A 25090-nucleotide genomic window follows, 5' to 3' on the forward strand; every position below is an offset into this window, starting at 1 on the left:
TAAAGCCTGACTTTGATGGTAAGCAAACCAAATCGACCACGTTCTAATCGACGGTCAATTTTTCTCGGATATAACCAATGTCTGCACATGCCGCAGTGCGAATATTGATTCCTATCTAGCTGCAGTATGTATGCGTTCAAAATTTTCGACCGTTATTACCACGCGTCGAAGTCGAACGCCGCGGCTGCGTGACGTAGACGTGGCTCAAGACTACGCGCAGCAGTTTGCAGTGGCCCTACCAACGGAAGAGCAGCTTGGCGCAGCTACACTTGAAGATGGCTGGAGGGACATCCGATCCGCCATAAATACGTAGTACCTCCGTACCTCGACCGCAGCACTAGGCTTCGCGACTCCGAATCACAGAAACGACTGGTACGATGGCGAACGTAAACAGTTGAAAAACGAGAAGAATGCAACCAACGTGGGCGAGAATGTTGCAACACCGTACGAGGACGAATGAGGTACGTTATAAACAGGCGTGGAACAGGCAGAACTCAGTCTTCCGGAGGAAGAAGCGGCAGCAAGACGAACGAGATCGCAAAGCGATGGAAAGGGCTGTACCGCGCTAAGGACACACGGAAGTTCAACGAGAAGCTGAATAGCTCGCGCAAAGGCTTTGTGCCACAAGCCGACATGTGCCGAGACAATCACGGGAATCTTCTTACGAGCGAGATGTGGCGGCACCATTACGATGAGCACCTTAGTGGCGACGTTGCAAGCACCGAAGGTGGCGTGGTAACAGATCTAGGACTAGGAGTACGCTCGCAGGACGAAACATTTCCAGCCCCTAACCTCCAAGAGATTGAGAAGGAGGTTGGCTGGTTGAAAAACAACAAATCCGCTGGAGCAGATCAACTACCAAGCGAGCTTCTAAAATACGGTGGAAAAGCACTGGTGAGAGCACTACATTGGGTCATTACCAAGATTCGCGAGGAGGAAGCATTACCGGAGGAATGAATGGAAGGTATTGTGTGTCCCATCCACAAAAAACGGCGACAAGTTGGATTGCGGGAACTACTTATCGCGCGATCACACTACTGAGCGCTGCCTAGAAGATACTCTCTCAAATTCTGTGCCGTCCATCACCGATTGCAAGAGAGTTCGTGCGGTAATATTAGGCTGGATTCATGGGTGAACGCGCTACAACGGACCAGATGGTCGCCATCCGCCAAGTATTGTACAAATGCCGTGAATATAACGTGCCCACACATCACTTGGTCATCGATTTTAAATCGGCGTATGATACAATCGATCGAGAACAGCTATGGCAGATTATGCACGAATACGGATTCCCGGATTAACTAATACGATTGATCAAGACGACGATGGATCGAGTGATGTGCGTAGTTCGAGTATCAGGGACACTCTCGAGTCCCTTTGAATCTCGCAGAGGATTACGGCAAGGTGATGGTCTTTCGTGCTTGCTGTTCAACATTGCTTAAGACTTTAGAGGGTGTAATTAGAAGAGCGGGGATAAACACGAGTGGAACGATTTTTACGAATTCCGTTCAGCTGCTTGGTTTCGCTGATGCTATAGATATTATAGCTCGTAAATTTGAGACGATAGCGGAAACGTACATCCTACTCAAGACTGGCTTCACAGGCGAATCGGATTAGTCGAAGCCAAAGTACATTATGGCAAAGGGCTCAGCGCGCCAGCCACCCCGAATTTATATCGACGGTGATAAAATCGAGGCAGTTGAAGAATTCGTGTACTTGGGCTCACTGGTGACCGCCGACAACGACACCAGCAGAGAAATTCAGAGGCGCATTGTGGCAGGATATCGTGCTTACTTTGGACTCCACAAAACTCTACGATCGAATAAAGTTCGCCGTAACACGAAGTTAACTATCTACAAAACGCTGATTAGACCGGTCGTCCTCTATGGGCACGAAACATGGGCCCTACCTGCAGAGGACTAACGCGCCCTTGGAGTTTTCGAACGGAAGGTGTTGCGTACGATCTACGGTGGAGTGCAGATGGACGATGGGACTTGGAGAAGGCGAATGAACCACGAGCTGCATCAGCTGCTAAGAGAACCAACCACCGTCCACACCGCGAAAATCGGGAGGCTGGACGGGTCACGTCATCAGGATGTCGGACAGCAACCCGGCTAAAATGGTTCTCGTGAGTCATCCGACCGGTACAAGAAGACGTGGTGCTCAGCGAGCTAGGTGGGTCGACGAAGTGGAGGACATTCTACATACCCTACGCAGAGTGCGGAACTGGAGACAAACAGCCATGGACCGAGTGAAATGGAGACGGCTACTATGTACAGCAGAGGCCACCTCGGCCTTAGCCTGATCGGTAAAGGTAAGTTATTTAGGATTAATCTTGCATTTTTTTTTTTTCAAAGATTACCCCCGGGAAATCTCCAGGGAGTCTTCCATTAATTCTTCCAGGTTTTATTTCAGTATTTCTGCAGGAATTTATTCATAGATTCATACCGAGATTTGCGCAAAGATTCTGCCCGGGAATCCTTCATTGATATTTTTTCTCTTCAAAGATTTCTGTTCAGAATCCTCCAGGCATTCTGACAAGGATTCCTTTATGGAAATTACTTACTTTCAGTCCTAAGCACCCACGGTGGTGCAGAGGGCCGAATTGAAAGATGTCCATCCTGGGCGATTGCCAGCCTTCGCCTTGACCTGTGACCAGGTCAAATATCTGTCGACTTCTTTTAAGTATTTCATCGTTGAGGCTGCGCCGCCATGAGCTTCTGGGTCTGCCTCTGTTGCGATGTCCGACTGGGTTTCAACCTAACGCTTGTTTGCAGATTTCGTTCACACCACTGCGTAGACTGTGGCCAACCCACCTCCATTTTCGCTCCCGAATTTCTGTCGCTATCGGCTTTTGATGACATCGACAATGGAGCTCCACGTTGGTGATCCAATTGTGAGGCCACCATGCACGAATTATATACCGCAGGCATCTATTGATGAAGACCTGTACTGCTCATGATCGCATATCAGTCCCATCTTTGCTGGGTTTCCTATTCATATGGGACAATTATGCGATCATAGGCAGTGTAGCCATTGAGTGTTTTCCGCTGATACACACCAAGTTTCACTGGCGTACAGCAGCACAGATTTCACGTTCGAGTTAAAAATTCGGATTTTAGTTCGTCGACAATCTGGTTGTTTTCCATACATTTCTTAAACTCGCAAAGGCAGTCCTCGCCTTCTTGATCCGAGCACCTATGTTGATCTTGATGCCACCATCGGCCGCCATTTTGCTACCAAGATTTCATTTATTTAGTTAACCCTTATGTGGCCGGCAGGGTACCCGGGTACCCAGCACCCATTTAAAATACACGGTGTAGAAAAAAGCAAAAAGTTTGCCGGCCACATAACAATTTGCCGCCATAATTCTCGATTTGCAGCTGCAGCTCTCCAACGTCGGTCACGCCCAACACTCGCCAGATCACGCTCCACCTGGTCCGCCCATCGTGCTCTCTGCGCTCCACGCCTTCTTGTACCAACCGAATGGTTAGCAAACACCAGCTTTGCAGGGTTGTTGTACGGCATTCTTGCAACATGCCCTGCCCATCGTATTCTTCCGGCTTTGGCCACTTTCTGGATGTTGGGTTCGCCGTAAAGGGCAGTGAGCTCGTGGTTCATCCTTCTCCGCCACACACCGTTCTCCTGTACGCCGCCGAAGATCGTCCTTAGCACCCGTCGCTCGAAAACTCCGAGTGCTTGCAGGTCCTCCTCGAGCATCGTCCATGTCTCGTGTCCGTAGAGAACCACCGGTCTTATTAACGTCTTGTACATGGTACATTTGGTGCGGGGGTGAATCTTTTTTTACCGCAGTTTCTTCTGGAGCCCATAGTAGGCACGACTTCCACTGATGATGCGCTTTCGTATTTCACGGCTCACGTTATTGTCAGCCGTTAGCAAGGAACCGAGGTAAACGAATTCTTCTACCACCTCGAAAGTATCCCCGTCTATCGTAACATTGCTGCCAAGGCTTGTCCTGTCTCGCTCAGTCCCACCTACAAGGCATGTACTTTGTCTTAGCCGCATTCATCACCAGTCCGACCTTTGCTGCTTCGCGTTTCAGGCGGGTGTACCGTTCTGCCACCGTTCCAAATGTTCTAGCAATAATATCCATGTCATCCGCAAAACAGACAAATTGGCCGGATATCGTGAAGAACGTACCCCGGCTGTTGAGCCCGGCTCGTCGCATAACACCTTCCAGGACGATGTTGAATAATAGGCAGGAAAGTCCATCACCTTGTCGTAGTCCCCGTCGAGATTCGAATGAACTGGATAGTTCACCCGAAATCCTTACGCTGTTCTGCACACCGTCCATCGTTGCTCTTATCAGTCTGGTAAGCTTCCCGGGAAAGCTGTTCTCGTCCATGATTTTCCATGGCTCTGTGCGGTCGATACTGTCGTATGCCGCTTTGAAGTCGATGAACAGGTGGTGCGTTGGGACCTGGTATTCACGGCATTTCTGGAGGATTTGCCGTACGGTGAAGATCTTATCCGTTGTCGACCGGCCGTCGATGAAACCGGCTTGGTAACTTCCCACGAACTCATTTACTTTAGGTGAAAGACGACGGAAGATGATCTGGGATAGCACTTTGTAGGCGGCATTTAAAATGGTGATCGCTCGAAAGTTCTCACACATTAACTTGTCGCCTTTCTTGTGGATGGGCAGATTATCCCTTCCTTCCACTCCTCCGGTAACTGTTCGGTTTCCCAGATCTTGACTACTAACTGGTGCAGACAGGTGGCCAACTTTTCCGGGCCCATCTTGATGATTTCTGCTGCGATACCGTCCTTACCAGCCGCTTTGTTGTTTTTGAGCTGGTGGAAGGCATCCTTAACTTCCCTCAGCGTGGGAGTTGGTTCGTTCCCGTCCTCTGCTGCACCAACATAGTCATTTCCTCCGCTGCCTTGGTCCTCCGTGCCTACATTCTCTTCGCCATTCAGGTGCTCGTCGAAGTGCTGCTTCCACCTTTCGATCACCTCACGTTTGTCCGTCAGGAGGCTCCCGTCCTTATCCCTGCAGATTTCGGCTTGCGGCATGTAGCCTTTGCGGGATGCGTTGAGCTTTTGGTAGAACTTACGTGTTTCTTGTGAACGGCACAGCAGTTCCATTTCCTCGCACTCCGCTTCCAAGATATTGGAAGCTTTCAACATTCTCCACTGATTGCCCATCTACGGTAAAGCTGGAAGGGTTGACCGTGTTTACATCCAACGATTTGGCCTTGTTGACGCTGATGGTGAGAACTGCCGCCGAGGAGCGATCGGCAAGATCATCGAGCAGTAAGCTACATATCAGAATGCCGTTAAGCTAAGAGATCAACGTCATCAGCCAGTTCGAAGTCAGCTAGGTGCTCCATGCTAATGGGCTGCCACAGCAACCCACGATTTGGTTCAAGATCAATCGCACCTACCAGGATCTCGTCGATTACGATGAGGAACAGTAGTGATGATAGGATACATCCTTGCCTCACTCCAGCAACGACCCGGATAGGATCGGACAAGACACCGTTGTGCAGTATTCTGCACGAAAATACCCTGTACTGTGCTTCGATGAGGCTGATGATTTTATCAGGGATACCCTTGCGCCTGAGGGCTTCTCACATGTTTTCATAATTGAGACGGTCGAAAACTTTTTCGTAATCAATGAACACCAGATAGACTGATAGAGAGACAGATATAATGCTGTAATACGGCTGGTTAGAATGCTTATTGGTTAACAGGGTGTTTACATATAAGGGAAACAGTACATTAGGATGTCATCATTTCAGAACCAACAGAAACAAAAGTTTAGCATTTTGTGAATGATTTTATAAGGTTAATCACTTTTGAAATCTTTCGCAAACAACATTTTGCTTTCTGAAAACGTTACCTAAATTTGTGATAGTTTTTTTTTCATCAACCAATGTACAAAATGTGTCTAATGATTATGCGTCAAACGACAAACAAAAGCAAAAACGATCCTTTTAGCAGACAGTCTAGTCACAATGTATGCAGCGATAATGAGCCCTAACAAAAAAAAACGGTATTATAAAGCATGGTAAACGGCAAAACTGCGATTGGAGAAGGATATCCAATCTAGCTTTTCTGACGAATCTAAATGCAGAAACAATAAAGAGCTGCGCGCACCTTGCCGAAGGATGCTCCCGCATCCGAAAAGCCACCGACTTGTATTTGTCTACATTTCATTGTTTTACCTAACACTTACGATTAAATACAAAGTCCTAACCATTACTCACTAGGCTGGTACTTTGAAAAACAATCTTTTTTTTCAATGACTTACTAAAACTACACCTTTCAGTTGTTGATTACAACGGCTGACACGCGCCAAAGGTTTCACGTATATTTCTCTTCAATCTTAGCATCTAAACGATTTCTTATCTTTTTTTTTTCTTTGGAAGGTAAAAATATGTGACGTAGCTCTTTGATTAGCGCCGAGGCAAAAGTAACAATATTTCGTTGAAAAAAATAATAACTAAATTGGAAAACACAACATATTTGTTCGAAGGATAATCAGTTGAAAAGGCATCCTTTGTATGTGTATTAGGGGTAACTCATGGTTTTGTGTGTCATTTATTGTGTCTATTCTCGTCATGGATTGATTGAAAGCGTTTTATGTCTTCCTCGTATACCAAAGTGTAGAGAAAGGCTTTAAAACTAATTTTTGAAGGAAGGCTCGGAGGGTCGACCCACATATACCAATCAACTCAGTATGACGAATTAAGTGAATGTCTGTGTACAAAAAAGGTAACTTACTTTTGAAGAATCTATGACAGAAGTTCAATGGACAGAAAGTTGAAGATATAGTAAAATTAGAAAGCCAAACGAAAGAATCGTCAGTTTGATAGAAAAGTAAAATTGCGGAATTATGAATATGAAACTGAACAAAACCCTACTTTGTTCGTGGTTAACGATCTTTGTTCGCAGTTCAAAAATGATGACTTGGAGGTCCAAAATGGCGGATCAAATTTTTACATAGCGACTGATTTACTGAGTTCTTGGCTCTAAAAGCATGCAAAATTGGTATCACCCCTCATCATCTTATGATGAGAATAGAAACACTAAGGCAGATCTCTTTTCCATTCCTGAGGCTTGAACTTGATTTGCCTATACAAATAAAATAGTTCGAAGCAGAAATAAAAGAAAATCGGCCATAAATGACGCAGTTTCCCTAAGTCGTAGATGGTAATAATGTGTTACTTGATTCTGTTACTACATTGTTCATCTGAACATAAATATCTTGACATTTACCTTGGATGGTAAATCGGTTACACTATATCTTATTAAAAGGAAGGACGATGAAATATGGAGTGTTTTTAAAGTTGTCGTTCAACGTTAAACTGTCTTCTATTGTTTCTAAACCGCAAGCAAAATGCTGATTGTTTGATTACTTATCATAATGGGGATCGATTTTGTTTTTGAATATGATATCTATTTATGAGTTAAAATTGCGAATGAAGTTTGTGATGGTGATTACTTTTGATTGATTGGGTTCAGAAGAGTATTTCGAGTGGAAAAGTGCGTACCTTTCTCACAGATCCAAGACAATGCTCCAAAATTGAAATAAACTTATCCTTGTGTAGTTAACGAAAACTAACATCCGAGACCGGGAATGTTGTTGTCCTTGTTGCTGTGTAATAAAAGCGAAAATTCATAACGTGGTAGTTTGGTTTGAACGGTCTAGGACACTTTTATCAAGTCTTTGCCTCGATATTCGACGTTACTTCCGCTTTCCGACTTTTTAGTCCACCTTTAGTTTTGTTTTTCGTTTTCTCTATCTAAAGAGATTACCTCGCCTAAGCTTTAGCCGTGAACTATGCCCACGGAGATAATACCGAATAAAATAGTTCCCATTTTCGGTTCCATTGCTGCCCCCTCTCTCTCTCTCTAGTTAGCTCTGCCTCTTCCACTAAATTAATAAATATATATCCATAGCAAAAGACGGTTCTAAAATATTTCTTCAGTGATTTATTCTAGACATTTGCAGTAGCAGTTTAAATTCTCGCTTCACACTTCCTCCACAAACTCACATCAATTTTGATCATCAACAGATTGTATTTTCACCTCTTTAAATAAATTGGATACACTTTCACATCAACCAGAGATCCGCACCACTTATTGAACAGCAAATACTCGTCCCTTCTTCTTGTACCTATTTAGCTTAATCCAGTTCTAGAGTTATACGGTATTTGCCAGTGTAAAAACGTAAATAGATGCAGTTTTGGTAGCTGCAGTGTCCGTTAGCAGTTGCTGGTACATACATTTATGGGGGGACGTGTGCTTACTTTTTCGGTGACGACGGGTTCGATGCGGGTTTCTTACTCGGCGATGGTCGCGGTTGCTTCTTGGGCGTACCGTTGGCCACAATGGGGCGGGCATTCTCTGAACTGTCGGAAAGCTCGTCACTGGAACTCGAGCGGACATCACCTTCCATCTGGAAGAAAAAGAGTTCAAACGTGGCATTAGTAGGGAGGTAAGATTGTGTAGGAATTCTCAACTTTTGAAATTACTATATCCCTCGCTACATCAAGTAGACGTGTCCGTTTACCTGTGATCTTCTCATATACACCGACGGATCAGTTAAGGACGACGAAGTCGGATGCGGCATCTATAGCCTAGACAAAGAAATACCAATCAAACTCAACAAGATGTGCACAATATTCTCTGTCGAGCACTACTCTCTCAGAGCACTACTGATAGCATCGGAAAAGGTGGCTAACACCGACCAACCAAGCATAATATTCACAGACTCAGCCGGATGCCTCGAAGCCCTGAACAAGGGCGAGACACAACACCCATGGCTGGAGAAAGTACTAAAACAAACACTAAACAAAGACAAAACCTTCTGCTGGGTGCCTAGCCATGTCGGCATAACGGGTAAAGAAAAGGCCGACAAGCTAGCAGAGTTGGGCAGACAGGATGGAACTGCACAAATGGAAACACCAGCCAACGATGCAATCAAATGGTACAAAACTAGAACAATATGGGCCAATGAAGCACAATGGAGAAGACAAGACGACTCCTTCCTAAGAAGGAGCAAACCAACAACCCTACCCTGGAAAGACAGGAAAAAGGTCAAAGAGCAAAGAATACTAACCAGAATCAGAATAGGTCACACATGGCTATCACACGGGTACATCCTACACAAGGAACCACCCCCAAAGTGCAAGCACTGCAACGACCCATTAACAATAGACCATATCATAAGAATATGCCCTGAATTCGAAGAAAGCAGGAAAAAATACAACATCACTGGACTAAGCATATACAACAACATGAAATGCAATGAGAACAACCTCATAAACTTCCTAACAGAACACAAACTACTAGAACAACTCTAACTACCCAACAAGAATCCCCTGTAAACCCAACCCAAGAACTAAATAAAGGAAACACAGCTATGTCATCCTAAACACGGAGGTTTACTCCGTAGCCAACCAACCATAACACAACGAAACGAACAAGAAAGAAGGTACCAGCCCAGGAATACTACGATCCTCCGAACGGGGTCTCACTCTGCATGTGCCTTGTAAGGGTAGTTTGGACCACGTGAGCCAAGGGTGTTAAGTGGCAGGAGGTATCAATTGCCTGACAATGACCGGGGATCTCAACCTACCCCGATGAACGTGAGCATTATAAGGTAAAGAACATCCCCCCCCCCAAAACCCGACCTCCTTCCCACGCCCACCATGAATACCAGGGATCACAAGACTCCCGGCGGCTGAAAAGTCGGAGCAACTGTAGGGTACCCCACAGTTGATCATTGTACCTCGCGCCTAGACCAAAAAAATCCTGGGCACCATAGACCAAGAAGAGCATGAGCATGAGCATGAGCATGAGCATGAGCATAGATGACCGCACAATTCGTAGTTGCTACTCCGTGATTGACCAGAGCAATCGAAATTGCAAAAGGAACCAATGAATAGGGCTTGGGATTAGCTTACTATTCTCAATGTACACAGTTCGAGAGCTCTCAACTTTATTAAGGTCAATAACGGCGCCGGCCACGTCCTTACGGTCATCGAGGAAGGGAAGGAATGTTAGTAAGACAAACGTTGTTAAAAAGACCGCGAATCGCTGCATCTCCACGTTTGTCCCAGGAAGGATCTTTTTGTTAGTAGGGTAAGGTACATTGTCAGTCCGGGAGTCACCTATGGTTGGTGATATGATTTGACAATGGATCAATATACACAAACCGCCGTTAACAACCGACCACTTTTCGACGCAAAAACTAGCCAAAAAGAAAATTCTATCGCGCGTCTCCACTCCACTAGGGAGCAGAAACCTTTAGTCTATTCCACACAGAAATACACTGAACGCGACTCAATTGTCGGCGCCCGGATTTTTCTCGACCGGCGAGCCCGAACTCACACTTTTCACCCTTTTGTGTGAATGCAAAAAATGAAAGAAAATATTTATTATCAACTTAAAGTGTATTGGGAACTAGCGCTGACGGGAAGCGATGGGAAGCAAAAAATCGGAACCGACTCAAACCGCGACGCATCCACCGCACACTGAATACGACCGCATCAATTTTATTCTTTCTCGTTCTCGTTCACACAGTAGCGCGATGGGAAGCAAAAATTCGGAACCGACTCAACCCGCGACGCATCCACCGCACACTGAATACGACCGCATCAATTTTATTCTTTCTCGTTCTCGTTCACACAGTAGCGCGATGGGAAGCAAAAATTCGGAAACGACTCAATCCGCGACGCTTCCACCGCACACTGAATACGACCGCATCGATTTTATTCTTTCTCGTTCTCGTTCACACTGCAGCGCGATGGGAAGCAAACAATCGGAACCGACTCAAACCGCGACGCATCCACCACACACTGAATACGACCGCATCAATTTTATTCTTTCTTGTTCTCGTTCACACAGTAGCGCGATGGGAAGCAAAAATTCGGAACCGACTCAACCCGCGACGCATCCACCGCACACTGAATACGACCGCATCGATTTTATTCTTTCTCGTTCACACTGCAGCGCGATGAGAAGCGAAAATTCGGAACCGACTCAACCCGCGACGCATCCACCGCACAACGACCGCATCGATTTTATTCTTTCTCGTTCTCGTTCACACTGCAGCGCGATGGGAAGCAAAAAATCGGAACCGACTCAAACCGCGACGCATCCACCACACACTGAATACGACCGCATCAATTTTATTCTTTCTCGTTCTCGTTCACACAGTAGCGCGATGGGAAGCAAAAATTCGGAACCGACTCAACCCGTGACGCATCCACCGCACACTGAATTCGACGACATCGATTTTATTCTTTCTCGTTCTCGTTCACACTGCAGCGCGATGGGAAGCAAAAATTCGGAAACGACTCAACCCGCGACGCATCCACCGCACACTGAATACGACCGCATCGATTTTATTCTTTCTCGTTCACACTGCAGCGCGATGAGAAGCGAAAATTCGGAACCGACTCAACCCGCGACGCATCCACCGCACAACGACCGCATCGATTTTATTCTTTCTCGTTCTCGTTCACACTGCAGCGCGATGGGAAGCAAAAAATCGGAACCGACTCAAACCGCGACGCATCCACCACACACTGAATACGACCGCATCAATTTTATTCTTTCTCGTTCTCGTTCACACAGTAGCGCGATGGGAAGCAAAAATTCGGAACCGACTCAACCCGTGACGCATCCACCGCACACTGAATTCGACGACATCGATTTTATTCTTTCTCGTTCTCGTTCACACTGCAGCGTGATGGGAAGCAAAAATTCGGAACCGACTCAACCCGCGACGCATCCACCGCACACTGAATACGACCGCATCGATTTTATTCTTTCTCGTTCTCGTTCACACTGCAGCGCGATGGGAAGCAAAAAATCGGAACCGACTCAAACCGCGACGCATCCACCACACACTGAATACGACCGCATCAATTTTATTCTTTCTCGTTCTCGTTCACACAGTAGCGCGATGGGAAGCAAAAATTCGGAACCGACTCAACCCGTGACGCATCCACCGCACACTGAATTCGACGACATCGATTTTATTCTTTCTCGTTCTCGTTCACACTGCAGCGTGATGGGAAGCAAAAATTCGGAACCGACTCAACCCGCGACGCATCCACCGCACACTGAATTCGACGACATCGATTTTATTTTTGCCTTTCTCGTACACCAAGGTGTACCGAAAGGCTATATGTTCACTCCAAAAATAAAATTTCGATAGAGCCCCCAGAGGGGCAAGTTTCATATACCAATCGACTCAGCTCGACGAGTTGAGATGATGTCTGTGTGTGTGTATGTGTGTGTGTGTGTATGTATGTGTGTGTGTATGTGTACAAAAAAAGGTCACCTCACTTTTAGATAGTAAATATCAACCGATTTTAACGATTGATGGCTCATTCGACGCGGCATCTGGTCCCATTGTTTCCTATTGAAAATGGTTCGGATCGGTCCAGCCGTTCCGGAGTTATGGCCATTTAGGTGCTCCGGAACCGGTACCCCTGGAAGGGGCCAGACATGAAAATGCACCAAACCCATGCATGCGACCCATCAAACCACGGCATCTACGATTATCTGATGAACGGTAAGCAGGAAAATAGTCTCAGACCATATATGAACCGGTAGTGTTCCGGAACCGGTTCTGGGTGTCCCGCCGGAAGTGGCCAAATATCAAATTGAACATAACTCATGCATGCGACACATCAATCAGCGGCTTTTTCGATAATCCGATGAACGGTTAGCAGGAAAACAGTATCAGGCTACATCTGAACCGGTAGTGTTCCGGAACCGGTTCCGGATGTCCCACCGGAAGTGGCCAAATATAAAAGAGTACCAAACCCATGCATGCGACACATCAAACAACGGCATTTCCGATAACCTGATGAACGGTAAGCAGGAAAACAGTATCAGACCATATCTGAACCGGTAGTGTTCCGGAACCGGTTCTGGATGTTCCGCCGGATGTAACCAAATATAAACGAGTACCAAACCGATGCGTGCGACACATCAAACAGAGGCATTTTCGACAATCTTACGAACGGTAAGCAGGAAAACAGAATCAGACCATATCTGAACCGGTAGTGTTCCGGAACCGGTTCCGGATGTCCCGCCGGAAGTGGCCAAATATAAAAGAGTACCAAACCCATGCATGCGACACATCAAACAGCGGCATTTTTTGATAACCTGATAAACGGTCAGCAGGAAAGCAGTATCAGACCATATCTGAACCGGTAGTTGTCCGGAACCGGTTCCAGGGGTCTCGACGGGTGTGGCCAAATATAAAAGAGTACCAAACTCATGCATGCGATACAACAAATAATGGCTTTCCTGATAACCTGATGACTGGATATTATATTATATTTGGTATGGGGAAGACTTCCAGAGTCCAAAATGGCGATCAGGATATCCAAAATGCCGATCTAAAATTTAAGATGGCGGTTCCGAATTCAATAGCGCGGCTGTTTAATTGAGTTTTAGGGCCTGAAACAATGCATTATTGGTATATTTGGTATGGGGATGATGTCTGGATTCCAAAAATGACGACCAGAACATCCAAGATGACAATCTTTAATCTTAAATGGCGGCTTCAAATTCAAGATAGCGTCTTTTTCTTAAGAGTTTGAGGCTCAAACATCGAAAGCCATATAAACGATATGATTTCTGGTATGATGAAATGGATTTCTGTTAATTGTATGAAAGTGCGATATACATAAACTAGAGTGCCTTTAACTTAGAGTGGCGTCAATGTCAAAATTGGAACAAAGATCATGTGTCAAATTGCTGTCAAATCCATACAAACGCGCGTTCCAAACGAGCAGGAGACCTGTCAAAATCGGAACATGACACCACTCTCCCTTCCAGTCACTCTAACATAAACATTTCGCTTGAGCTTTATTGAAATGGGGTTTCGAAGGCACGAGAAAGGCGCCACCACCGCTAGGTGGATTAATTAGGATTTTTTAGTAATTTCTTGGATGGCTGGATTGTTAATTATACACAACTTCCTCGAGAATTTCTCCGGAAAATTTTAATTGGAAATTTCTCTGATAATTTTCGGGGAAGTCTTTCAAAAAAAAAATAATTAAAAGGGTTCTTTCCGCATATTCAATTCCTTGTGAAACTAAATCGGCATTTTTTTTTTCGAAATTCTTTCGGCATCGGATATTTGGCAAATCCTTTATCAATTCATCTGACAATGCTTGCATTTTTTTTTATTTTGGACATTTTCTTAATAATTCCTTTGGCTATTACTTAGGGAATTATTTTGGCATTTTCTTCAAGAACTTTTATTACATTCCTTTTGATCATTCATAATACAATTCTCTCAGCAATTCATTCGGTAATTCTAGGGCCATGTAGCTGAAGAATGAAATATGCAGATATTCATAAAGATCATATCGACAGTGACAGGTTCGATTCCAGATATTTTTTGTTATGTTCCTCAACTTCCTTGAGCATAGTTCCTGCTGCACGACACCTGCAAAAGGGTTATCGAGCTTTCTGTTACATACTGTACTGTACTGTAAACAATTTTGTCAATTTCATTGAACATTTTTCTGGATGTTTCATTGGGGATTTCTTTGGCAATAGTTTTGAAAACTCCATCGGCTTTTTGCCTTTCTCGAACACTAAGTGTACTGAAAAGGCTATATGTTCACTCCAAAAATGACTTTTTGATAGAAAGCTCGGAGGGTCGAGTCACATATACCAATCGACTCAGCTCGACGAATTGAGGTGATGTCTGTGTGTATGTATGTGTGTGTGTATGTATGTGTGTATGTGTGTATGTGTGTGGACAAAAAACTCACATCACTTTTTGGCAGTAAACCTCAACCGATTTTAATGACCGACGGTTCATTCGACGCGGAATCTGGTCCCACGATCAATCTTTGTAGACTTATGCAAAATGGTACAGCCCAAGTGGCGTTAGTCCAAGAACCTTACTTTCGTAAGGGGAATTTCTATTTAGGAAACCTTGTGAATCCGGTGTTTGCTACTTTCAGTAAAAATGAAATGGCAAACTCACGTGTCATGCCTCGAGCATGTGTGTTTGTCAACAACGCAATCGTTGCTACACTCATTTCTGAACTAACTACAAGAGATGTATGTGCTATCATAATAGATGTATCTGTTGGAAACCTCAACAGGAAATACGTTTATTGTTCGGTTTATTTACCGCATGATGAACCATCCCCTACGGATGCTTTCAAGCAAGTCATTGCATACTGCACTTCAAAAGGCCTTCCGCTAATTGTTGGTAGTGATGCTAATGCTCACCATATAATCTGGGGCAGCTCAGACATCAATTTGAGAGGCTCCAGTTTGATGGAATACTTGAGTAGTACAGATCTTGGATTACTTAACATAGGCAACCGCCCAACCTTCATGGTATCTGGTAGAGAGGAAGTGTTAGACATAACGCTTTGCTCTAGCAGAATTAGTCATGAGCTGACCAATTGGCATGTGTCAGATGAAGAATCTTTATCTGACCATCGTTACATCTTGTTTGAACATGTGAATTTTACTTCGCAAACTTTGCGTTTCAGGAATCCCCGGTCAACCAACTGGGATCTCTTTACCGATTTGGTTGCAGCCAAATTTCATGGATACTCACCATCAATTGACTCTCCAAGTGATTTAGATGATGCCGTTGATACTACAACGGCCTTCATCATGGAAGCTTTTGAAGAAGCCTGCCCTCTGCGGTCTGTGAAGACCACAAGAGGAACCCCTTGGTGGAACTCCGATCTGGCGAAGCTCAGGAAACAATGTAGAAAGAGTTGGAACAGACGACGTTCGGCTGGATCGGAGGCTTTCAGGTCGGCTCGCAAGGCCTACCAGAAAGCTCTTCGGTTTGCTGAACGATCCGGCTGGAAAAACCTTTGTACAAATGTTTCCAGTCTGAGTGAAGCCAGTCGATTGAACAAAATCCTTGCAAAATCTAAGGATTTTCAAGTGAACGAACTTCGTTTGCCAAATGGTGATTTCACTTCCTCTGATGAGGAAGTTTTAGAATGTTTATTCAGTACACACTTCCCCGGATGTGTGGATATTACATCTTCGGATGAACCTGATGTCTTTTCTTGTAGTTATGATTCTTTAGCTTCGGCTCGGAGTATCATAACTTTAGAATCGATTGAATGGGCACTTAATAGCTTTGCTCCTTTCAAATCTCCTGGGGCAGATGGGATTTATCCTATTTTGCTTCAGAAGGGATTTGATCATTTCAAACATGTTTTGAAACAACTACTTGTTTGCAGTTTTGCTACAGGGTATATTCCCAAATCCTGGCGGGATATTACTGTGAAGTTTATTCCGAAAGTGGGTCGCGCGTCGTATGAAGAAGCAAAGAGCTTCAGACCTATCAGTTTGACCTCTTTTCTTCTGAAATGCTTAGAACGCATTGTGGATCATCACATCCGTGATGTTTATCTGGCCAATGTGCCTCTTCATGTGAACCAACATGCTTACCAATCTGGAAAGTCCACTGTGACTCTTTTACACAAAGTTGTTTACGATATCGAGAAGGCATTCGCTCAAAAGCAATCCTGCTTGGGTGTTTTCTTAGATATCGAGGGTGCCTTTGACAACGTGCCTTTCGATGCCATATTGGAAGCCGCACGGGGTCATGGTATATCTCCAATGATTTCCAATTGGATTCACCAAATGCTCAAAAACCGACATCTCTACTCGACATTGCGTCAAGCGGCGATTAGGAAATTGAGTGTTTGTGGATGCCCCCAAGGGGGAGTCTTATCACCACTTTTATGGAATCTCGTAGCAGATACGCTATTGAGGCAACTCAATAATAGCGGTTTTCCTACTTATGGTTTTGCCGACGACTACCTAACATTGTTAGTCGGTATGTGCATCAGCTCCCTTTTCGACCTGATGCAAAACGCTCTTCAGGTAGTTGAGGGTTGGTGTCGCCAATATGGCCTTTCGGTAAATCCGAGTAAAACATCTATTGTTCTTTTCACGGAAAAGCGAAACCGTAATGGTGTTCGAACTTTACGTCTCTTTGATTCTGAAATCAATGTGACTGAACAGGTAAAGTACGTTGGAGTCATTCTTGATTCCAAGCTTTCCTGGACACCTCATGTTGAGTTCAGAATCAAGAAAGCTTGTATGGCCTTCGGGCAATGCCGGCGAACCTTTGGTACAACTTGGGGTCTAAAACCCAAGTATATCAAATGGATCTACACAACTGTTGTTCGGCCAATATTGGCCTATGGATGTCTTGTGTGGTGGCAAAAGGGCGAAGTGAGAACGGTCCAATCAAAGTTAGGCCATCTCCAAAGGATGTGCTTAATGGCGATGTCTGGAGCGTTCTCTTCAACTCCCACGGCAGCGCTCGAAGTTCTCTTTGACGTTGTCCCACTACACATTCATCTCAAACAAGAAGCACTTTCTTGCACTTACCGTCTATGGGTACTCGGTTTACTAGAGGAAACTCCTGTGAACCGCAGTTCAACACACACCTCGTTGTTTCCACTTTTGGTGAATTGGGACACAGTTGTCCTTGCTCCAAGTGATCTTACAATTGCTTGTAATTTTCCATATAGGACATTTTCCACGAAATTCCCTTCCCGGGAAGAGTGGACATCTGGTTATCTGGAGAGAAGTATTTCAGACGGCATCGTATGTTACACTGATGGCTCCCTTCTAGAAGGTCGAGCAGGTGCTGGTGTTTATTCTCGTGAGCTAAGGCTGTATCAGTCTTATTCACTTGGCAGACACTGCACCGTTTTTCAGGCCGAAATCTTTGCTCTTATGTGCGGAGTGCAATCAGCACTTCAGCAGCACGTAATGGGCAAAGTAATATACTTCTGTTCAGATAGCCAGGCTGCTATTAAAGCACTTGCTTCGGCCAACTCCAGGTCGAAGATAGTTATCGCTTGTCGAACTCAAATTGAGGAGCTGAATTCAGCAAACGCTGTTCACCTTGTATGGGTACCTGGCCATTCTTCCATCGCTGGAAATGAATTGGCTGATGAGTTAGCTCGCACTGGAGCATCACATGACTTCATTGGCCCTGAGCCAGCTATTCCGGTATCCAAGTGTTGGGTGAAGCTTCAGATTGACACCTGGGCTGCCACTCAGCACAAACAATACTGGAATAGTTTGAAGTCATGTCGTCAAACAAAATTGTATTGTACTGAGCCATCTCTAGGGGTGGCAAAGTATCTAACAAATCTGTCAAAGCAGAATTGCAGCATGCTGGTCAAAGCATTGACTGGCCACTGCCGACTCAGTTATCACATGGCGAATATTCAGCAAGCTGATTCATTTGCATGTGATAGCTGTGAATCCGATTATGGAACTTCGTATCATTTAATATGTAACTGTCCAGCTTTTGCGCAATTGCGTTTCCGAGTACTCGGGAAACACTTATTAAGTGAAACTGACTTCAGAAACCTGAATCTTCAGGACGTTCTGTTGTTCTTGACCCGCTGTGGTAAAGAGCTATAGGCTCTCTTTACGCTTTATGCATTATCACAGTGCCCTTCTCAGGGCGCTGTTCGAACCCATTGTGGCACGCTTATGCGTTATTACAGTGTCCTTTTCAGGACGCTATGTGAACCCATTGTGGTACGCTTTTGCGAGTATGACGTTCCTATTCCCTTACCTGTCCTTTCCCATCTCCTATCCTTTTTCCTTCCCTTCTCCGTCAGGTAAATGATGAATAGGCTCGTGTTCATGGCGATGGCACAAATTTCCCAAATGGAGGAGAACGTGCCTCTAGAGCCGACCTACTGATACCTGATACCTGATGTATGTGTGTATGTGTGTATGTGTGTGGACAAAAAACTCACATCACTTTTTGGCAGTAAACCTCAACCGATTTTAATGACCGACGGTTCATTCGACGCGGAATCTGGTCCCATTGTTTCCTATTGAAAATGGTTCGGATCGGTCCAGCCGTTCCGGAGTTATGGCCATTTAGGTGTTCCGGACTGGTACCCCTGGAAGGGGCCCGACATGAAAATGCACCAAACCCTTACATACGACACATCAAACTGCGGCATTTTCGATAACTTGATGAACGGTTTCCAAGAAAATAGTCTTAGACCATATCTGAACTGGTAGTGTTCCGGAACCTGTTCCGGATGTCCCGCCGGAAGTGGTCAAAATATAATAGTAAACCAAATCCATGCATGCGACACATCGAAATGCAAATTTTTTGATAACCTAATTAACGGTTGGTAAGAAAATAGTCTAGGACCATATCTGAACCGGTAGTGTTCCGGAACCGGTTCCGGGTGTTTCGCCGGAAGTTATCAAATATAATAGTGACCCAAACCCAAGCATGCGACACATCAAATCACAGCTTTTCCAATAACCTGATGACCAGTTATTAAGTAAATTGGATTAGACCACATTGGGGTCTGTCGGTAGTATTCCGGAATTAATTCCGGGTAGCCCGCCGGAAGTGGCCAAATATAAAAGTGAACCAAAGCCATGCATGCGACACATCAAAGCGCGACTTTTTTGATAACCTGATGAACGGTTAGCAAGAAAACAGTTTCAGACTATATCTGAACCGGTAGTGTTCCGGGACCGGTTCCTTGTTTCCCTCCGGAAGTGGCCACATGTAGAAGTGTACTAAACTCATGAATGCGACACATCAAATCACGGGTTTTCATTAACCTTATGATCAGTAATCAAGGAAGTAGGCTAATACTACATTAGGGAACTAATTTAAGATGATTAACAGTTAGCCAGAAATCAGTCACAGACCATATCAATGTGTTACGGAACCGATTCCGGGTGTTCCGCCAGAAATGGTCAAATGTAGGGTAAGTGTACCAATTATGGCTATAGTACCAATTATTCGCCATAGTTGATTTTCACGCTTTAACGATGTAAATCAACAAGAAAAATTTTGTGAACAACAGCTAACGTTCACAAAAGATGGTTGCACTCAATAAAATTCCACATTTTGCTCAAATTATGGTTGAAATAAATCATTTTCCTTAAAATTTCGGCTTCCTTGCACCCTTTATCGCCATAGTGTACCAGTTATGGCTAATCCCATAAGGAATGCATGCGAATAGTGCGAAAAGGAACCGAAGTTAAAAAATGTATCCATAATTGGAACAGGGTTCCTATCATTGGCACACGCAGTAATAAATACTAAACGTAGTTTTGGGTCCGTTTGTATATTTTTCCTGTAAAGTATGGAAACTTATCTATCTTTTAACATATTGATGACATTCGTTGGTCTTCTCGTCATTTTTGTACGAATAGTTTTCCTTAGGTAGTGCCATAATTGGTACAGTCACCCTACAAGAAAACCAAAAACATGCGATACATCAAATGGTTTATTAGATTACCCGATGAACGGTTAGGAAGAAAATAGTCTCAGACCATATTTGGGATAATAGATCGATTCCGGGAACCGATTTTGAGTGTTCCGTCGTAAGTGGTCAAATATAAAAAATCCGAACCTATGCATGTGACACATCAAATGAAGGCTTTTTCAATAGCCCACTGAACAGCTGGCCAGAAAAAAAATCTTCCAGAACTGGTAACGAGTGTCCCGCCAGAAGTGGTAAAATATAGAAGGGAACCTAACCATAGCGGCTTTTTGATAATCTGATGAACGGTCAGCAAGAAAATAGTCGCACGCCACATCTAAGGCTAGTATAATAGTGTTCCGGAATCAGTTGCGAGTGTTCCACCAGAAGTAATTAAATAGAGAAGTGAAGCAAAATCATGCATGCGATACATAAAATCACGACTTTTCCAAAAACTTAGCAAAGGATTAGCAAAAAATAAGCTCAGATCACATTAGAAACCCACCGGTAGTGATCCGAAACGGGTTCCGAAACGGTACTGCTCACAATTTGGGTGCGGCTGCTTGAGTCCTCGCTCTTTTCATTGCGATTGAAATTTGAAAGGAATATTTACCTTTTCTGCATTTTTCTCATAATCGTGTAACCAAGAATAATAAAAATATAGCCTACAGTATGCTGAAAAAAACTTAGTCGAAAATCGTAAATGATCTGCGATTTTGAATAAAGTTAAGGTAGTCAAGTAGTCAACTAAGAGGTCTGATATTTGTCAGCTCTGTTTTGTCGTTGAACGTAACATCGAAATGTGTGTCATCAATAAGTTTCCCAAGTCTGTTAAAAATGTTGCATTTCTATATAACGTGTTCTCAGGATTCAGGATAATTTCGGCTAACGTCGACGAAAAGATCATGAGTACATATTCAACGAGAAAGGCGCTATCACCATTAGGTGGATTAATCTGGTTTTTCTCGTTCACACTGCAGCGCGATGGGAAGCAAAAATTCGGAAACGACTCAACCCGCGACGCATCCACCGCACACTGAATACGACCGCATCGATTTTATTCTTTCTCGTTCTCGTTCACACAGTAGCGCGATGGGAAGCAAAAATTCGGAACCGACTCAACCCGCGACGCATCCACCGCACACTGAATTCGACGACATCGATTTTATTCTTTCTCGTTCACACTGCAGCGCGATGGGAAGCAAAAATTCGGAAACGACTCAACCCGCGACGCATCCACCGCAAACTGAATTCGACGACATCGATTTTATTCTTTCTCGTTCACACTGCAGCGCGATGGGAAGCAAAAATTCGGAACCGACTCAACCCGCGACGCATCCACCGCACACTGAATACGACCGCATCGATTTTATTCTTTCTCGTTCTCGTTCACACAGTAGCGCGATGGGAAGCAAAAATTCGGAACCGACTCAACCCGTGACGCATCCACCGCACACTGAATTCGACGACATCGATTTTATTTTTTCTCGTTCACACTGCAGCGCGATGGGAAGCAAAAATTCGGAAACGACTCAACCCGCGACGCATCCACCGCACACTGAATACGACCGCATCGATTTTATTCTTTCTCGTTCTCGTTCACACAGTAGCGCGATGGGAAGCAAAAATTCGGAACCGACTCAACCCGCGACGCATCCACCGCACACTGAATTCGACGACATCGATTTTATTCTTTCTCGTTCACACTGCAGCGCGATGGGAAGCAAAAATTCGGAAACGACTCAACCCGCGACGCATCCACCGCAAACTGAATTCGACGACATCGATTTTATTCTTTCTCGTTCACACTGCAGCGCGATAAGATGCAAAAATTCGGAAATGACTCAACCCGCGACGCACCCACCGCACACTGAATACGACCGCATCGATTTTATTCTTTCTCGTTCACACTGCAGCGCGATGGGAAGCAAAAAATTCGGAAACGACTCAACCCGCGACGCATCCACCGCACACTGAATACGACCGCATCGATTTTATTCTTTCTCGTTCACACTGCAGCGCGATGGGAAGCAAAAATTCGGAAACGACTCAACCCGCGACGCACCCACCGCACACTGAATACGACCGCATCGATTTTATTCTTTCTCGTTCTCGTTCACACAGTAGCGCGATGGGAAGCAAAAATTCGGAACCGACTCAACCCGCGACGCATCCACCGCACACTGAATTCGACGACATCGATTTTATTCTTTCTCGTTCACACTGCAGCGCGATGGGAAGCAAAAAATTCGGAAACGACTCAACCCGCGACGCACCCACCGCACACTGAATACGACCGCATCGATTTTATTCTTTCTCGTTCACACTGCAGCGCGATGAGAAGCGAAAATTCGGAACCGACTCAACCCGCGACGCATCCACCGCAAACTGAATTCGACGACATCGATTTTATTCTTTCTCGTTCACACTGCAGCGCGATGGGAAGCAAAAAATTCGGAAACGACTCAACCCGCGACGCATCCACCGCACACTGAATACGACCGCATCGATTTTATTCTTTCTCGTTCACACTGCAGCGCGATGGGAAGCAAAAATTCGGAACCGACTCAACCCGTGACGCATCCACCGCACACTGAATTCGACGACATCGATTTTATTCTTTCTCGTTCACACTGCAGCGCGATGGGAAGCAAAAAATTCGGAAACGACTCAACCCGCGACGCACCCACCGCACACTGAATACGACCGCATCGATTTTATTCTTTCTCGTTCACACTGCAGCGCGATGAGAAGCGAAAATTCGGAACCGACTCAACCCGCGACGCATCCACCGCAAACTGAATTCGACGACATCGATTTTATTCTTTCTCGTTCACACTGCAGCGCGATGGGAAGCAAAAAATTCGGAAACGACTCAACCCGCGACGCATCCACCGCACACTGAATACGACCGCATCGATTTTATTCTTTCTCGTTCACACTGCAGCGCGATGGGAAGCAAAAATTCGGAAACGACTCAACCCGCGACGCACCCACCGCACACTGAATACGACCGCATCGATTTTATTCTTTCTCGTTCACACTGCAGCGCGATGGGAAGCAAAAAATTCGGAAACGACTCAACCCGCGACGCATCCACCGCACACTGAATACGACCGCATCGATTTTATTCTTTCTCGTTCACACTGCAGCGCGATGGGAAGCAAAAATTCGGAAACGACTCAACCCGCGACGCATCCACCGCACACTGAATACGACGACATCGATTTTATTCTTTCTCGTTCACACTGCAGCGCGATGGGAAGCAAAAAATTCGGAAACGACTCAACCCGCGACGCATCCACCGCACACTGAATACGACCGCATCGATTTTATTCTTTCTCGTTCTCGTTCACACTGCAGCGCGATGGGAAGCAAAAATTCGGAACCGACTCAACCCGCGACGCATCTAATCTAATCTAATCTAATCTAATCTAACACAAACGCAGCCAGTACGAGAAAGCATCCTGGAAAATATTTGGGTTAGATTACGCCCAAATATTTTTCTTGTCAGTATTGATGCTTGCAGCATATCAAAAATATGATACAAGTATCAAAGCGGCCAGGCCTACTACGTTGTGTTTACCGCAAAGATGATGCTAGAACTGTCTAGATTTTAGTAAAAAGCTTTGAAATCGAAACAATTCTAGTATCTACAGGGATGGAAGGATGCGTGGACATACCGTACCAAACGCTCCGATTTGTTTAGTTTTATATATAGTTGAGAAATATTTGCATAATATAGGTGTTTATATATTTGTATGAATACGTCAATATTAATAATGAAATAAATTACCTGAATTAATCCTGTAAAGCAAAATGGTTATTATTAATTGATCAATACGACAAATCTGATGTCGCATGGATGTATAGGAATTTATCATACTAATGGAATCTTTTTATCAATTGACGACGCGTTTCACATTGATAGGGTTCAAACGTTCAATAATGTGTGTACCTAATCGGATCAAACTCACCAATTTCTTTTCTTATTCTGCTTATTTTCTGCTATCCAATAAAGGTGAAGAAAGTCCTTTTTATTGCTTGAAACTGCATTCCTAGTGATCCTATTCGGCCTCAGCAAGTATTATTGGAACGTTCCGGAAGATACGGTTCCTACCTTGATGCGAGCCTTGCAAATCTCATGATTGGCTTTCATGCGTTGCGGTATAAAAAAAAGTTTTATTATGCTGCAACCTCCGCTATTACATCATCTATTCGAAGTGTCTTGTGAACGAGACTTCCGTAACAGAAAATTCCAGGATCTTTCTTCCCACCCACAAGCACTAAAAAAGACGACTCCACCCGGTGAAAAGGAGACCCGAACTTGTTGGAACCAACCTTCGACTTCGTCATTTCGACTTTGAATCACACACAAACGGATCCGAATCCACACGCGGAACGACGACGCACACGCAAACCGATCGGTAAAAATAAAACACTTTTTCGTTTCAAATACAATTTGCAAATTTTTCCGACTCAACCCGCGACGCATCCACCGCAAACTGAATTCGACGACATCGATTTTATTCTTTCTCGTTCACACTGCAGCGCGATGGGAAGCAAAAAATTCGGAAACGACTCAACCCGCGACGCATCCACCGCACACTGAATACGACCGCATCGATTTTATTCTTTCTCGTTCACACTGCAGCGCGATGGGAAGCAAAAAATTCGGAAACGACTCAACCCGCGACGCATCCACCGCACACTGAATACGACCGCATCGATTTTATTCTTTCTCGTTCTCGTTCACACAGTAGCGCGATGGGAAGCAAAAATTCGGAACCGACTCAACCCGTGACGCATCCACC

General features: G+C 44.8%; 1 protein-coding gene across 1 annotated transcript in view; it reads right to left on the minus strand.

The window, feature by feature from the left end:
* Nucleotides 1–5783: 5783 nt before the first annotated feature.
* LOC109432412 (ceramide synthase 6) overlaps nucleotides 5784–25090 on the minus strand; it is an 83748-nt gene continuing 64441 nt past the window's right edge. The window contains exon 5 of the mRNA XM_019708757.3: nucleotides 5784–8428. Within this exon, the coding sequence (XP_019564302.3) occupies nucleotides 8276–8428 (153 nt within the window). The 3' untranslated portion in view covers nucleotides 5784–8275. The remainder of the gene's footprint in view (nucleotides 8429–25090) is intronic.

This window comes from Aedes albopictus, chromosome 3 (assembly GCF_035046485.1).
Source record: "Aedes albopictus strain Foshan chromosome 3, AalbF5, whole genome shotgun sequence".
NCBI classification, from domain to species: Eukaryota; Metazoa; Arthropoda; class Insecta; order Diptera; family Culicidae; genus Aedes; species Aedes albopictus.